Source organism: Buteo buteo, chromosome 14 (genome assembly GCF_964188355.1).
Source record: "Buteo buteo chromosome 14, bButBut1.hap1.1, whole genome shotgun sequence".
Taxonomy (NCBI): domain Eukaryota; kingdom Metazoa; phylum Chordata; class Aves; order Accipitriformes; family Accipitridae; genus Buteo; species Buteo buteo.
Genome location: NC_134184.1, coordinates 30,080,488 through 30,097,106, shown reverse-complemented (window position 1 = coordinate 30,097,106; position 16,619 = coordinate 30,080,488). Strand labels below are relative to the sequence as shown.

Genomic DNA, 16,619 nt, shown 5'->3' with positions numbered 1-16,619 from the left:
CAGTACTTTTCTTTCCTCTTTTCAAAAAAAAGTTATTCTAATTATTCCAAATCTTATGTAATGCTAAACCAAAAATAAGAATTTATCATGATTTGAAACTTATTATCAAAGAAGTTCATATTCATTCAAATATTTTTCATACATAATGTATACTATCTTCTGTTTTGTCACATGTCTAAAGAAAAGTTCAGTTAATTGGTTTTGTTAAATGTTTGGAGAGGCATTGAAATACAGTTTAGTCTTCTGCAAGTTACATTTATTAAACCTCCTTTTCCATATAAACAGTGAAATATGAAATACATGTTTTTGATCTGGTTCCTTTCTAGTGTTTAAAAGAAATACCAATTAACTTGGTGAATGGGAAGAATTAGTTTATTGAGTTAAAAATATATGATAGTGGGGGGAAAAAAATGCCCTGACTCTTCATGTTGCAGAGTTGTTGTTCTGTGTACAGGAGGCAAATACCCTTCTGTGGGAGGGAGCACAGAATGTGTTCTTCATAACTTCTGATCTCTGAACTGGTGCTTTTTGTTATGCCACACCCTTAAAATCCAAAAGCTTTGCTCTTATGATGTAAATTTTGACAAATACCAGTTAATATATTTCACGTGATATTCTTGTCATGTTATGTTTGTGGTATTGCCTGTGGAGAATAGCTTTCCTCTGTGAACGGTGTCTCTTTAAAGAATATAAATTTATACATTGGAAAACTTTTTTTTGAAAACTCATTTTTAATTTCTTCAGCAATCGACAGTATCTGAAAACATGCTTGAAGTTTCAAATGAATGTTAAAAATTACACTAATTCATCTGAATGCCTAAGGAATCAGCGTAGTGGAAATCTTTTATAATAGCAATTGAACTATAATGACAACAGTTATGTTATGCTTGAGCAGCGCGTGTATACAGCAATGACCTGTGTCGTCATATATTGCTGAACAAGAAAAGCAATACTGAGAAGATTGCTTCCTACCACGAACCATGCTATTCCACAAAAGTGTAGTGAAAAAAGTGTGATGGAGTAGGCGTGATTTTCTTTAACCTCTCTGCATTATTAAGAGGTTTTACTATAACTGATTTTTACTGATGTACATAGCAGCATGATGTAGCACCTCTAATCATAAACCAAAATCTGCATCTGTTAATGTTGTATAGAAAATTTGGATGATTTCTCCTGTATTCTTATTCAGTAAGCTACTTCCTGTTTACTTCTCACTTGCTTTTGTTTCCTCTAGTTTCTCTTGCAGAGACGCTGGTTTTGCTCTAGTTGTTTTTCTGGTGAATTAAGGCTGGCTGACTGTCATGTCACCAGAAATTGCAAATGAAGGAGAAACTTTAACCTCTCTTGCAGCTGTTCTTGGCTAATGTTGCGTGTGGTTGTATTTTCTTTCCAAAACTGACCCTACTGAATGCGTGGGCCAAATCCAAAGAAGCATTTGGCTTTCTCCAGGTTAGAGGCAGAATCTCTTTTGAGAGTGAGTGAAGTTGTGTGTGTCCTTCTGGAGGAAGGAGGAGCGGTTCCCAGGTCAGGCATCGCATTTAAAACTTTTAGGATACTGACACAGTGGATCTTCTCCTACTTGCAGTCCTTGGTCAAGGGCAGTTTACAGCCTACTGAGAAGGGCTGTTACTCTTAAGAAAATTAAATACTTCATACTTTTTCATTTTAAGTGTTGGCTGCCAGAATGAAGTCCAAGATCTAGAGTTCAGGCACTGGATCTCCACCAAAGTGCTTTGGAAAAGTGATCCCTAATGTCTTTGTGCTACTGGGTAGCTGTCTAGCACTAGGCAGCTGGAAATGGTGATTATATGGGAGTGCAGGAGCTCCTACTTGTCTTGTAGTGCAGACCACAGACAAGCAGCTGTGTCCACTTGAGATCCGGTGTATATCTGCACCTCTCCATATTCGTACTGAATGAATGGTGGTGTGGCATCCTCCGTATTTCTTTTTGAAATGTGGTTGGAAATGCAGATGATGTGAGCCTCGGCACGGGGGAAAACCAAGTCAGAAGATCTTTGAGCCTCTAGTTATGGCATCAGCTGGGAGAAGGGTGTGCTGGATGCACCCGCTAACTGTTGGGATGCTTAAGGTGGGCTGTAGTTGGTTAACATACATGAACAATACTGAAGGCAGGGGCAAAAACTACTGGGTCTTGCGCTATTATATTTAGGTCATCCTAGCCGAACTTCAATAAATTCAGTTTGTTTAAAGCGTACCTTAGTAAAGGGCATCCAGTCTCTATCTGATGATACCAAGGGGTAGAAAACCCACTATAGTCCTTGTTACTGTTTTTAAAAGGCAGACTTTAATTCATCATTAGATAAATATTAAATAGATGCCTTCTGATATGAAAAATAAAAAACAAAAATCTGACAGCCCCTGAAACCTAGTATTTACTCTATTTAAAAGTAATTGTTTATGCCAGTTAAATCAGGTCGGGGTCCTTCCAGGGTTTTCAAGGATCCTTTGAAGTACCTTGACATCTTTTAGTCTTATCAGTGTAAGTAAATTCCCTCAACCCCAATCTCTGAATCAGTTCGATGGTTCTTTTTTACCTGTTTCGGTTTATCAAGGACTTGTTTTAAAATGCTGAGTTCTTCAGTAATGGGGCTGAAAAACAGGTTTGGGCAAACTAATTCAAGGCAGGAGCCTATCTCAGTTGCACCAGTGCTACCCTGTGACTCAAAACATTCACTTAACAAATACTTTTGTTTATCGCTGTCATGATTGCTTGTACTTGAACTGCTGATTGCTGTTACGGTCTACCTGCTTGGGGCTTCTAGCAATTAGTAGTGTCTGGGAAGAGTCAGAGAGGAATTCCCCTGTTCTGTACCTTGTGTGGGTGCAGGCAGTGCCTCCCCAGAGGGAAGGCTGCCTAGGGTTGTTCCTGTAAGAGGTGACTTGTCCTCTGCTTGGTGGGACACGGCAGTAGCGATTCCCTGGCTCCAACAGTGGAGCTGGAAGAGGGGTTTTAGATCCTGTCCCACAGCAGGAGTTCTCTCCTTCCTATAACTTGACAGCGGTGTGGCAGCTCGCCGCGTTGATGCTGTGGAAGAGGGACCAGTGGGCATCTGGGCTAACACCCTGCGTGAGAACGAGGAAACGTCCCCAGGAGCTGTTTTGGACTCCCATGCGTTACTAAGTGGGTTACTCATCTCAGACTTCTGATACTGCAGTTGGTTGGGGTTTGTTTTGTTTTGAGTTTTGGTGGGTTTTTTTAAGCCGCAAAGGTTCAAGGTGTCACCTTAATGATCAGTGGTTTCTGGAGGATGAGGTAATTGTTTTCAAGAAGTGTTAGGTGCCTGATACAGTATACACATGAGCTCAGACCTTGTTTTGTACGAAAGACTCTTGGAACAGCCAATGAAACATATTTTAGGTGCATGTCCACCAGAAAACAGCCATCAGCAGTATGAGGGAATGGACTGGGCTGCTTCGTAAACAGGATGCCACTCATAAATTTAGCCAACTCTGCATAAAGACGATTACCTGGTTATTGAATAAGTATGAAATAATATGCTGTAATCTTTCCTTCGCAAGCTGTGTATTAAAAGATTAAGAGGGTATCTTCTGTTTGCAGAATGTCTGGCTCAAGGGTGGCTAAATGTCAGTGGCGTCAGTGGCCACCACAGAGCCGATGGTCTCGAGGTACTTGCTGTTTACAAGCTAGAAGATACAGTCCTGTGGAAAAGGAGGGCTTTCTACTGCCCGAGTCTCCTCTAGAGCAGCAGTAGGGTACTGAGGAAGACTGAATCCCACCTGAAGGAGGACCAGGACTTCAGGATATACAAGCCTTCCGTAGATGATGTGGACCTATGCCAGCCGTTTGCAGTCTCTGGCCTGGAAGGTGCTCCAGGGACATGTTCAAAACATGCTGAGCTGGCACATCTGTGTTCTGACTGTTCTCTTTGGTTTGCAGTGTGGCAGGATTACAGGAAAGTAGTGTTGCGCTGAAGTGGGTAATACATCTCAAAAGCCATAAGGCACAGTCAGGTCAGATTAAAATATCTATTTATCTGTCTTTAGGTAATTTTTTAAGTAACTTTAAAGCACACCTCATTTCATAGTCTAATGTACTTTCCCAGGTATCTTGCATTCTGTTTCAAACCAATATTGCTTTACAATTTCTTTCTTCAGTACGGGAAGCTTAAATGTTTCTTACATGGAGATACTCTGTTGGGATTTCTGTAATAGTGAGTCAGCAGGATTTGTGTCTCTTAAGTCACTGAAGCTATGCCTGGATTAAGAAGCCTGGGATTACTTTCCCATTCCAGGGTCTAGCTGTACCTGTTTCTCAATGCCAAATTGAGTTGAAGCACAGGCATACATCGGGTTTCTCTCATATCCTTGTTTCCACAAGAAAAGGAGGAAAAAAAAAAGAAAAGCACAGGCTGGGCAGGAAATTGTCCAGCAAATGCCCGACTTGGTGGTTTATAAAGGGAAGCAAGACTTCGGAATATACCACACTGCAATAAATCTGGTAAATCAGGTCATTCTTATGTGTTTCTGGAAATTCCCCCATGCTTCCTGAATGGGTGGAGATACATAGGATTTGACCCCTATAATGGAAAGTTTCCATTTGGGTATAAAAATACCTTTAAATACATTAGAGTGAATTCAGCCTGTTTAAGTGCACTTCTGCTTGGATGGAACAACAGGTTTGGTATTTTCTCTAAATTTTTTAGGAAGTTTCTAAAAGATGATAAACTTTGGGTTCAGGCACAACTGAAGTAGAGTGGTTTTGACCACTCAGAAATTAGGAAATGCGGTGTTACAAATTTGTGTAATATACATGCATTAGAGCCAGGGGATTTAATCTGAAAGCAAGTCACCTAGTTGTTCATTGATACTGAAGCCTTTTGCCAGTGATTGCGAAGAAACTGAGATTGTATTAGTGTAAACAGACAAGTGGCTAGAAGTCTGTCGTCTTAGCATATTTGCTGAGGAGGAAAAGTGGCATTGAACTCTCACCTTATTGTCTTTGTTCTAGTACATGTGTAATCGAGTAGCGGTGTTCGAGGTTTATTATTATTTAACAGAACGGCCTTAAAAGTTGTCCTGCAGAACAGGGTGGTAATGAGTGATCTGCCATGTCAGAAGCCAAGCAGTGGCAGACCTTCATCCTCGTTCACGGCAGATTGTATTCCACATCCCGTGTGCTCCATTCCCGCACTGCGGTCTTACCTTATATTTTGTTTCTGTACTTTTCTCCTTTCATCTTTGTTGACTTTTTTTAATAATTTCCATAGAAGCTGGAGTAGGGGAACTTCTTTCCAAACTTTCTGAAGACCATAGGACAATGCTGGTTAATTGCAGGGGTTTTAGCTTTGTTCCTCGCAACTTTGAGTTGGCTTCTAGTGTGATATACTTCTGTGGGAAATACAGGCTTAATTTCAAGTGTTGAAAAGTGGCCATCAAAGGGAAAACGATACTCAGTGAGATATGTAAGCCAGCTGTTATGCCATATAAATAATTTCTTAATAAGCATGACTAAATTATTAGCTGATCCAAGATTTTCAATATAGTTTCAAGGGAAGCAATTAGAAAAAGGGGAGGAGGTGGGAAAAGAGGAAGGAAGGGATTAAGTGGTTAAAAAAAAAAAGCATAACAGGTGTAGGCTTTACAGGGGGCTGGGGACAGGGGAAATGGAGGGACTTAAGGTCCTCCATCCCCCCCACCCCCTTCCACAATTAGCACCAGTCAGTAAGATGTAGTATTCCCATTTCATGTGACTTGGTGTGACTTCTCCATAGCCTTAAGGAAATAGAAGATATTAAGAGTTTAAAAAATAACAAAAGATGACCCTTCTCAGTTACAGCTTAAATTGGCTGGGTTTTTTAATTTGATGACTAAATCCCACTGTGTGTTATCAAGCAAGGGTGGGGTGGGTGGGTGTCAGCCGCTGTCCCAGAGTCCCTCCTGGGCTGTTTGCCCCCCTGGGTCAGAGATGCTGTTTATATTAATATAGAGAACTTCGGCTTTCCAAATGCTCATCGTGCCAAACCACTTCCTATACTTGCTATGTTTCTTTTGTTATGTTAGGTGTAACTTGAAATGCTCCAGTGACTCTTCCCTCCCTCTTCATTTAATTTTGGAAGACATGGTTGAAAAATCTGTTGTACAGTTAGAACAAATGGGATTAAATGCTAGTGTAAGTGGTTTTCACTTCAAGGTGCTCTCCTTCACTTTGAGAAAAGCATTGCACGTGAAATCTACATGTAAGACCAGGGAATTGAACGCTCTTTTTATGAAAAATGTTAAATCTAAAATAATTTAAACCAAATTTCACATAAAGGAAAAGCGAATTTCAGCTCCATGCTTCAGGTAGTGAAACTTAAAGATTGTAACCTTTTATCACTTTTCTACATATGCTGCTTTATGGCACTAAACTGTTTTTCTCCCCTTCCATCCTGGGGACAGTGTCAGCATGCAGAGTGACGTTGCGTGCAGCTTTCTGGAGGAAAGAAAATCAATTCCTGGCTCAGATGTCTCACTTAAAACTTTCAGGATGTTAACACAGTTGGTGGATCTTTTCCCACTTGCAGTCCTTGGTCAAGGACACTTTATAGGATACTGAGGAGGGCTTTCACTTTTAATGAGTCAAGTGACTTGACTCTGTGAGGAGGCTTTGAAACTCAGTGGATATGCACAGAAACAGGGTCCTTCATCCCAACTGCATTGCTAGATGGTCATCTATGGATGATCTCAGGAAAGGGGATGCCCCATGTCCCTCTCCAAGCATAAAATTGCTTTAAGATGGTTCATGCTTCCTTGCAGAGTTCCCTCTGACCAGTGAAGAGTGGATTATCTCTGTGTTTGTCTATATCCAGGTACTTGATACAGACCTTATGTTTTATTTTGTCAGCATTAAAATTGGTAGAATCATTATAATTCTCATTAAAACCAACTGGGCTTGACTTGGCAATTAGTTGCCTGTAAAAGGGAAAGAGGATATTCTCAGAGGAGCCAGTGAGAATCACTCCTTGTTTGTCTTTTGATCTTACATGGTTATCTTCTTGCTTTTAAATGCAGCCTTCTGTCTCCTGTGCATAGAGCACAGCGTGATACTTCTGTGTACGCATTGCGATTAGAGATACTGTCAAGTTATTTCCAGAACCCCAGTAGGGTGTATGTATTCTTTCTGCTGAATATTTATTTAGTTATGCTTGCACATCTGGCAAAGAAAAAATAAAATTACAAATACAGCACTTCATTTCACTAGCATCTTGCATAGCTTTCCCTTTTATCTGTTTTTCATGGAACTAAAAACCAGTTCCTAGCAAACCAAATTATAGATGCAAATAACTTTACTGTGGGGGAGGAAAAGCACACATTTAGGAAAACTGAGAGAATAATATCTGGTAGCGAGAGGTTCTTCAGTTTAGCAGAGGTATGTAAATTGAAATCTGCAGAATTCAAACTAGAAATAAAATATGTGTTAGCCTTTGGTGCAGAGCAATAAGTTCTCAGTGGCTTGGTTTCTTTAGATCAAGATCCTAGCTACAAGTTTGAGGCTGGAAAAGGAGGTTGGCTGAGCTGCTGTGATCCTTATTTAGACTATCTGAATGTGATTTTTTTTTTTTTTTTTTTTGGTCCTTAGTCTGTGAAAAACATAATTTTCACGTACTGTGGGGAAAAAAAAAATATCATTGGGCAGCTTCTCCAGCCTATCTTGCACCTTTACTGAGATGAAGAAAAAAATCACAGCCTATTGAAAGGAATAATCCTTCAGTCCTTGATGGCAACTGTAGCCAGAGTTTCCTCTTTAGGTTATTAGCTTGGAGCAATTTTGTGTAAGTTTGATACTGGGGTGGTTGCTGTCAATAAACATAGTTTTGAATTTATGAATTTTAAGGCAGAATAGTACTTTGCCACTTCTTGACCATTTTTTAGATGCCAAGTGAAATGTCAAGTCAGATGTCATGTAGAATCTAATTACTGTAGTCTTTTCTTGAGTAATTAACAGATTTATTTTTTTTTAACCTCTTCAGTACTTTTATTTTGTAGTTGAAAACTGCAGCTGAAGTCCACAGGATCTGAGCCTGTCTGTCGTGTAAGATGAAGGTGCACTGTGACAGAAATTGCTGTTTTCTAATATGGTTTCTGGTGTGGTGTCTTTGCAACATAGTCAAAAGACAAGATTTAGTTTAAGTTCAGGAGATGCTTGTCTAGGGCTTTTAATGTTGGCATCTAAAGGCAGCATACATTGACAAGTTACTTGAAAGATAAATTTTTTTAAGTGAAAGAATTTTTTCACATGCACACAGAAATATATGCCAAACCAGACTTGCATAGAGACAAAATGATTCTGTGCTGCAGCTTACCTCATTATGTGCTCAAGATGAAAAGCACTTTTTTCAAGTGCTTAGCACGATTGAATTGAGACAAGAGGAAATTATTTAGTGGGACAAACAGTGTTTAAGAACTGAAACACTACAAAAGGTGAAGCTGTTAAAAAGTCGTTGACTATCGTGTATGTTTCAACCTAAGCAGTTAATTTATTTGAGGATCAGAGATGCCGGTGAACTACTTGTTTAGCACTGTATTGTATTCTGCCCTACTCGTTTCTCAATCACCCATCTCGAGTCTTTTTTCTATTACTTTATGCAGTTTGTGAACACCCGGGGTGCTCCGTAGACATGCAGGCTTCCAAAGCGAGTGGCCCTCCATGTGAGGGGTCTCTGGACAAATGTCCCTCGTGTGGCTTTACAGAAATGTGGAATTCTGCAGCCTTTCTCACCTCTGTTCCCAGGAATGTAGAACTGTAAGCTTTGGCAGGAGTCTAATATCGTGTAGTATCTGTTAATGAGGTGTTAAAAGAGATGGTTAGAAGGTTTTGAGCCACACAATAGCAGTCATCTTGATTCCCTTCTAGTGCTGTTCAGGGAGGGTGAGTGAGTGAAAACACCATGATCTGAGCGAAGTGCATGTTGAATGTCATGGTGGAGGAGGCAGGAGGGGAGACAAAGCGATGAGCAGGCAATGGGAAAGGGAGTTTGGAGGATTATTTTCCTTAGATCTTCCGTAGATTGTTTTATTTCATAAATGATACATAGTTTTAAAAAGCAACAGCAACCCCCCAACCTTTAAATACGGAGTTCAGTCTCTGTCCTCGTCAGGCAGACGATGGGGTGTTGAGGCGAATATCGGAGATTAGTGGTGCTCCCCACCCCCCACCCAATTTTGGGGATGAAAGTAGTACATGTCCTGTTTTTTATTTCCTAGATGATCTGAGAGCTCCGAGCTTTCTCAGCCATAAAGGGACACTTACAGTTTGCTTTTTATAGGGTGGGCAAAGCAGAACATGCATATTAATATGCAGTCCTAGTTACGCAGCTGACAGCTTTCTGTTGAATCACAACTCGGCTTGTAGGCATCTAAAAATAAATGAAAGAATTTGCTAAAAGCCCACTGAAGTTAATGGAAGATGGTTAATGAGTTTAGTGGGAATTGGATTTAGGATCATATCTTTATCTCTTCCTTGTGAAGATATGCTAATGTAGATTAAAGAAGGCAATGTTATTTCTTGTTAATCGTTATCGTTTTTCTGTCATAAGTGGAATGATGGCATTTAATAATTATCATGATGGCATTTAATAATTATCATTATGACAGCACCAACAACGCATCGTGACTTTTTCTATTTGTACATGTAAAAATATACATACAAATGTTTGTTGTCTGTACTGCAACTGCAAAGCAGGCGTTTCAAGGGTATGTTTGTTCAGGCGTGCGAGTTTGCTATGTTGAGCGTGTCATTTTATAAGGACCTAATTAGCAGAAATAGGACTTCTCCCTTTTTACACCTACTCTGATTAAGAGCTTCAGGGGACCAAGATTGCCCTGAGCTTGTGTCCAGCTGCAATTTTGTTTGTTCTAGGGACCCCAGTAACTGCCATGGTGAGCAGTCATTTGAGACGTTACTGATTTTCAAAACCAACCCTTCATAAAACATTAATTTAGACCAAGCCTAGGACAGGAGTTGATACAGGTTCTGGTGCAGATGATGTGCTTTTGGAGCTGTTTATTAAATGGCTGGCTTGATCACTGAATGTGATGAGTATCATCGTGTGTAGTAAGTAACCTCTGCAAAGAAAGTGGTTAGTTGAAGCGTACGTACAAGGTGTGGTTATGAGTGTTTGTCCGTCAGGAGGTGGATGCATATGTCTTAATGCGTTGCTTCTAACTTACTCGCTATTAAATTTGCAAGTCAACGCAGGCAAGGGTTGTTTTGAAAAACTTCCTTTAATTTTCTGCCCGTTAGGCGCTATCCTGGGCAGCTTCCCCAGGTGCCCGAAGGGCGAGATGAGAGCTGTGCCCTCGCGGGACGTGCATCCTATGTGGTAGCAGGAAAGCAGCTGTGAGGAACTCTTAAATGTGACCTCTCTCGTGAATAGGATTAGTTTGTACTACTCTGCTGGCATTATTGAATGAAAGAATAGTGGGCTAGGACAACATAAATAAACTAAGAAGGATGATGCAGATACGCAAATGCTAAATTTAGCTTTAAGATGATTATTCTGTGCCTCCTGGCTTTCCTGCTTCTCTGGGAGCAACACCTGTGACATAGATGTGACTTCTAGTTCTTGGAGAAGTTTGCGGTAGAGAATCGAAGAGGTTTTTGACTTCATTTTTGTGCCTTTAAGTCATGCAATGCCTGATGAAAGTGCAGGTCTAGAAAAGAGTGGTTTTTAGAGGTGGGCCGTTTCTTGTGGCAGTATTTTGCAGTGGTCTAATTCTAGCTGTTGGGTCTCCTAGCTGTCACTGGTGGAGAGGGTCCCTTGGATGGGTTGTGACTGCAGTGGCTTGTGTTCCATGATGTGTGAGAGCATAACGTGTGTTGAGAAACACACCACAGTTAGGTGGGAGAAGAATTTTTCCTAAATTATTAACGCACATGCTGCAACTTTTACGACTGTAAGTGCTAGTATGGTAGAATCTAAATGTGAGTGAATAGGTTGCTGTAGAAGAAGAGTATGGGCTGGCTTGCTAGAAATCCGCAGGCTTGTGCTGTGCGTGCTTTTTGTGGATGATCTGATGCCTGAATATTTTTTTTTTTTTCCTTTCCATGAATGGTTTTATGGGCTAATGAGGCCTGCGTAAGGCATACGAAGGGACGGTTGCTGCTCTGGGGACTCTGTAAGAGTCAGAACGGGTTTTTCCCGCATACAGTGTGCGCCCGTCTTGCTTTTTACCGCCTTTCCCAGCCGAAGCGGGGTCCGGGGGCTAAAAATTTGCCTCCCCACGGGGGACAGAGCCCGAATCTGCGGCTGGGGGGGGCCGGGCGCTGCCGGCGCTGCCCGGTGCCCGTAGGTGGCGGTGTCGGCGCGGCGACGGGCCGGCCCCTCGCTCCCGCCGGCGGCGGCTGGGCTTCCCCTCCGCTCCCGTAATTATCATTGCGGTGTTTGGTTGGTTTTCGGTGGTTTTTTTTTTTTTTTGTTGTTGTTTTTTTTTTTTTATTTTTTAATTCCCTCTTCATTCTCGCGCGTGGAAATCGGCACGGCGAGCCTGTCAGGGTCTCACAGGTGTGTCCGTGTGTGTGTTGTCGTGTGTCCGTGTGCCATGTCCCGTCCCCCGTCCGTGTCGTGTGTCCACCCCCCCCCCACGCGTGCGGGTCCGTCCCGCGTGGGCGCTGCGCGGCGCGCAGGGCGCTGCCGGGGGGGGGGGGGGAGCGCTCCTAATGAGATGCGACGGAAGGGAGGGCGGAGCCCGGGTGGCGGCGCAGCCAATGGGCGCCGGCGCCGCCGCATAAATTATGGGGGGGGCCGGGATGGCCAGGTTTTGTGCGGCGCGGCGGAGCGCTGACCTGGGAGCTGGCCGAGCGCAGCCCCGCGCCCCGCAGGGTCCCGCCGCCCGCCGCCGCCGCCCGGCGGAGCTGCCCCGCCGCCCGCCCGCCCGTCCGTCCGTCCGGAGAAAGGGAGACCTGATTTCTTCCGGGGAGCGTTTCTGGCCGCGATTGCATGAATGCCCGATGTTGTAGACCAGTGGCAATGGATCTAGGAGTTTATCAACTAAGACACTTCTCAATTTCTTTCTTATCGTCCTTGCTGGGCACCGACAACTCGTCCCTGAGGCTCGACAGTAGGTAAATACGTGTTGTGTCCGAGGGGGCTCTCGCCGGCGAGGCGGGAGCGGGGCAGGTGAACGCCGGGCTGGCTCCTTTGTCCGGGGGAGCCGCCGCAGCGGCGGCACCGGGCGCCCGCCTCGCCTCGCCTCCCCGGAGGGGCTGCCCTCCCCGGCGCCGAGCGCTTCTGCCGCAGCCCTGCCATTAAGCTCCATCTTTGTGGTCTGTTGGGGGGCTAAACGCCGGGGTATCTGAACCGGCTGCAGGCGGGGAAAGGGGGGGTAGGGGTAGTGGGGGGGGGGGGTCGGGGCGGCTTCACAGGTTGCTTTGCTGCATTGGAGCATCCCGGTGAGGCGGCGGCGGCGGCAGGGCAGCGTGAGGATGACTTTCTCAGCCAACTGGCTACCAATGCCCGCGTCTCTTGTCTCTTAAATAATTCAGCCGCCGCTAATGTTGTATGTTGTTTCTTTTTTTTTTTTTTCTCTCTTTCTTTCTCTCTTGCAGCTCCTCTGGTGCAAGCGTGGTAGCTATCGACAACAAAATCGAGCAAGCGATGGTACGTACCGATTGGGGCATAAAACCCCGTTCGTGTTTAAAGCAGTAAACAATATGGGGATGCGGCGGGCGATGGTTAACCCGTGCGCGGACACGGGTTTTCTAGCGGGGCCGAGCAGGGAGGGGGGGGGACGCAGGGGTTTGGCTTTGGGGGCTGCTGCTTTTTTTGTTTGTTTGTTTGGTTGGGTTTTTTTGGTGGTGGTGGTTTAATTGATCAAAGGCTTCCTGCGGGGAGGAATGCGCACGTTTCCCTATCGATGCCGGGGAAGGAATGACGGCATCGCTTTTGGCTCCTGCCTCCCCAAACGATTGATCCCGGCTCCATGCGGCGGGGGAGGGGCGCTGCTGGGGCAGCAAGCGGCATTTATTTGCGGGGGGGGGGGGGGAGGAGTGTATTTTTGGGTGCTTTCCGTTTTACTGCTTTGAACTCCCCTCCCAGCGCATCCCGCTCCGTGCCACCCCCCCCCCCCCCCCGCTAAAGAGGCGCATCCTCCGTGCCCTCGCTTTTTATTTTTATTTATTTTTTTTTCTCCCCCGTCGGGCTGCCCGGACCCGGCGGTTCACCCTCGGGGTCCGCCGACCCGGTCCGACCCACCGTCCCCCCCTCCCTGCCCTGCCCTGCCCCCGGCGCGGTCCCGCCGCGCTGCGCCTGGGGCCCGGCCGCCCTTTGTTACTGGAGCGGTGCCTGGAGCCGTTCTCACGGGAGCCTCTGCCGACTGTTGCTAGGCAAACTCCGAGCCTTTAACTCCCGGCTATAAATAACTCGGGCGTCGATTGGCCGGGCCGCGCCCTGACGTCACCGGCGGCCGCGCACGGCCGGCGGGAGGGAGGGAAATGCGGCAACCTGCGCCCAGAACTGGCTGCAGCCGGTGCGCGGGGCGGGGGCGGGGCCGGGGCGGAGGGGGTGGAGCCAGGGCTCGGGGGGGCGGGGCCAGGCGGCGGGGCCGCACGTGTGCGGCGGGGCCGCAGGCGGCGGCGTTGTGACCGCGTCCCGGTCCCCGTCCTCGGTCCCGGTTGGGGCGAACGAGCCCTGGGACGTCTTAACCGGGCTTTGCCCGGCCCCACTCGCTCCACCGAAGGGCCGTCGGTCTGGCCCCGCGGGCGTGAGCAGGGGGCTCGAGGCCCTGGCTGGGGATGCTGTCTTGCGCCCCAGCGGAGCTGGGTTCGCACCGGCTCTCTGCGAAGGTGTGATCCGCTGGATCTCCGGCTGAGCTGGGAGGGAGCCCGGGCCGGGCGCTGGGCTTGCTTTCCTAACGCACGTGCTCTGTTCTGCGTTTCAGGATCTGGTAAAGAGTCACTTGATGTATGCGGTAAGGGAGGAAGTGGAGGTCCTCAAAGAGCAAATCAAAGAGCTGATAGAGAAGAACTCCCAGCTGGAGCAAGAAAACACTCTGCTAAAAACACTTGCCAGCCCGGAGCAGCTTGCCCAGTTCCAAGCACAGCTGCAGACTGGTTCCCCGCCTTCCTCTTCCCAGTCACAAGGGACGACACAGCAGCCTGCTCAGCCGGCGTCACAGGGGTCAGGGCCTTCGGCGTAGTTCGAGATGTCATCGCCATCGTGATCGCTGGCCTCTGGACTGCCAAGAGCAAGAAGGACTAGCGGGAATCCGCCGCAGCCTCCCTTCATCCATTTCAGTGCACACTGCAACCCAGACTGAGGACTCCATGCCCTGCACACATCAGGAGAGGCTTCTCCCCCCCTGTATTACGCACTCATCTGTCTCTGTCTTTCCTCCCTTCCCCCTTTGGCTTGAAGGAGTCTTTGTTCTTAGGTTGATTGAATAAAATAAACTTCTTCCAGAGAATTAGCACAAGTACACTGGGGACTTGAGCAGCTTCTGCAAATGGCTGAGAAACGAAGCTGCATGCTGAATTTTTTTTGGTTTGTTTTTAAATCTTCCACTCATCCAGTGATATAACTGATACAAGTGCTTTTCGAGGTTGGAAATATGAAGAAATAGACTGGAGTAAAAAGCGATGGCTCAATCCCCCATAGTGCACTGGGGTTCCAAAGTGAGGACTGGTGCATAGGATCTAAGAGGAAGAGGGAGAAAGGTAAACTCAGTGTTTAACACTTAACTGTCACCTGAAACCTTAAGTGCAAATATTTGCACCGTTTTCTGAAGCAGTGGACAGGTGCATAAAGCTGTATTATATATAGAAAGCAGGTAGGTGACGTACTGTTGGGTCATAGGATAATTACAATGAAGGTTATTTGCCTACTGTATATTTGTGTATTTAGTGTAATTACTTTGTAAAATAGAAAACTGTAACTATTTAGGTTGTACAGATTGAAGTTTAGTTGTTTCATTGGCTGATCTGAAGAAGTTTGGAAAGTCTTTTTTTTTTTTTTTTATGCTACGTAAATAAGAATGCACCTACGCAACTGTTCAGAATTTGGCAGATTTATGCTGTTTGTGTAACTTCTGAAGTTCCCTGGCTGCTGATTATCTTGAAGTAAATCTTTGTTCATTGTAGTTTGGTTCAAGACAGGAAAAACCACTCCAAAAATTATCAAACCCTGCTAGCAAAGAATTTAAAAAAAAAAAAAATTGGATTTCCCAGTATGGATTTTTTGCATATGATCTGTATAGTAGTATGCATATGTTTTTGTGCATGTTCTCTAAACAGTTGTAACACGTCAATGTATTTAACTGTTGCACTTGTCAACTTTCAATAAAGCATACAATGTTGATAAATCATTGTTTGTATATTGTACTAATGTTAACTGCAGTCGCTTTCAACATGTTGCAGTGCAGCTTTACATGAGCGGTGAGGTCAGGAAGCATAGGTCTGGGTGCAAGATCCTGCCTGTCGGCTTCAGAGCTTTAGTTTCAGCTAAAAGTGCAGCTCCTGCTTTCCACAGTTTCTTAAAAACGTGGTGAGCTTGAAGTCAAATGAAGGGGGTGGGGGGAGAATAGGGGGCCCGACTAAGCAAAGCTCCTTGTTTTGGTCCAGTCCTGTACAGTTGGGACTGTTGGCTGACTACAGGGAGCAGTAGGTAAGCAGGAGCACAGACATCTGTGTGATCAACCATGAACGTATAAATCTCGACCAGCAGTTGTTCCCTGCAGTGGCAAACTGCACCCTTGCCTGGGCACTGGTCGTCCCATGCTGGCAGCGGCTTCGACACCCTTAATTCAGGGTGATAAGGGCAGCGAGCGTTACAGCTTCCCCAGCAGGACAGCCATAGCACCGCCGTCTCTCAGAAACTTCCAGTGATGAGACCGGGCTGAAATCATAATGGCCAAGAATTTCTCGCTTTCACCCCCACAGCTCCTACCTTGATTATTTCATAGCTATTTTGTGAGTAGAAATCATGTGAACTCAGCATGTTGTGTTAATTCTGCCCTCTGAAATTGTTGAGAAGAATTTCCAGTTCTGTGTGAAGATAAAACTTTTCCTTCAGTTTGGAAAAAAAAAAAAAAATTCCTTTAGTAATGATGATTAAAATACAACTGAATCTAAACCTACAAATGTCTAGGTGAATGGCTAAGTATGTTGTGATTGATAGCCTGCAACCAGGGGAGCGAAGGAATTTGCAGTTTTTACAGTGGATTGTGTTTGCTGGTGTTGAGGATGTGAATCTTGGATACTTAAAGAGTATTCACAATGAGATAAAATAGTCAGTACTTGGAGTAGTAGGACAGTATTTTGACCTTGAAAACAGTGTCCTAGAATTTGAATACAAGGAATTAATGTAACTTAAAATGTAAGGGTTAATGACAATTTTTTTTTTTTTTTCTAAATAGGGTCTTGTATGACTGCCTACTCCATATAATGAAAATCAGGAGATACCATTCTTTTGGAACTTCATGTTATTGAGAGTAGTCAGATATAGCAGAGGAAACGAGAAGGCGAGGGGTTCAAAGGCAGGACAGATCACCTTTTTGTGTGATTTGTAGCTAAATTCTTGCTTTTTGGGTACTCATCGTTCAGCAGTTCAGGGACTGCTTAGCTGTATCACAGCGTAAGTAGTTGCATTACCTTTATTTGGATT

General features: G+C 45.0%; 1 protein-coding gene across 5 annotated transcripts in view; it reads left to right on the top strand.

Moving 5' to 3' along the window:
* Window positions 1–15,318, top strand: part of TSC22D1 (TSC22 domain family member 1) — a 95,162-nt gene extending 79,844 nt beyond the window's left edge. For 2 of the 5 annotated variants that reach the window (XM_075046161.1, XM_075046160.1), the window contains 2 exons: window positions 12,569–12,620; window positions 13,900–15,318. In XM_075046161.1, coding sequence (XP_074902262.1) covers window positions 12,569–12,620; window positions 13,900–14,157 — 310 coding nt within the window. In that variant the 3' untranslated portion in view covers window positions 14,158–15,318. Of the gene's footprint in view, window positions 1–9,622; window positions 11,526–11,649; window positions 12,086–12,568; window positions 12,621–13,899 lie in introns of those variants that run through there. The other 3 variants (XM_075046167.1, XM_075046165.1, XM_075046166.1) reach the window with 3 other exon arrangements.
* Window positions 15,319–16,619: the final 1,301 nt, after the last annotated feature.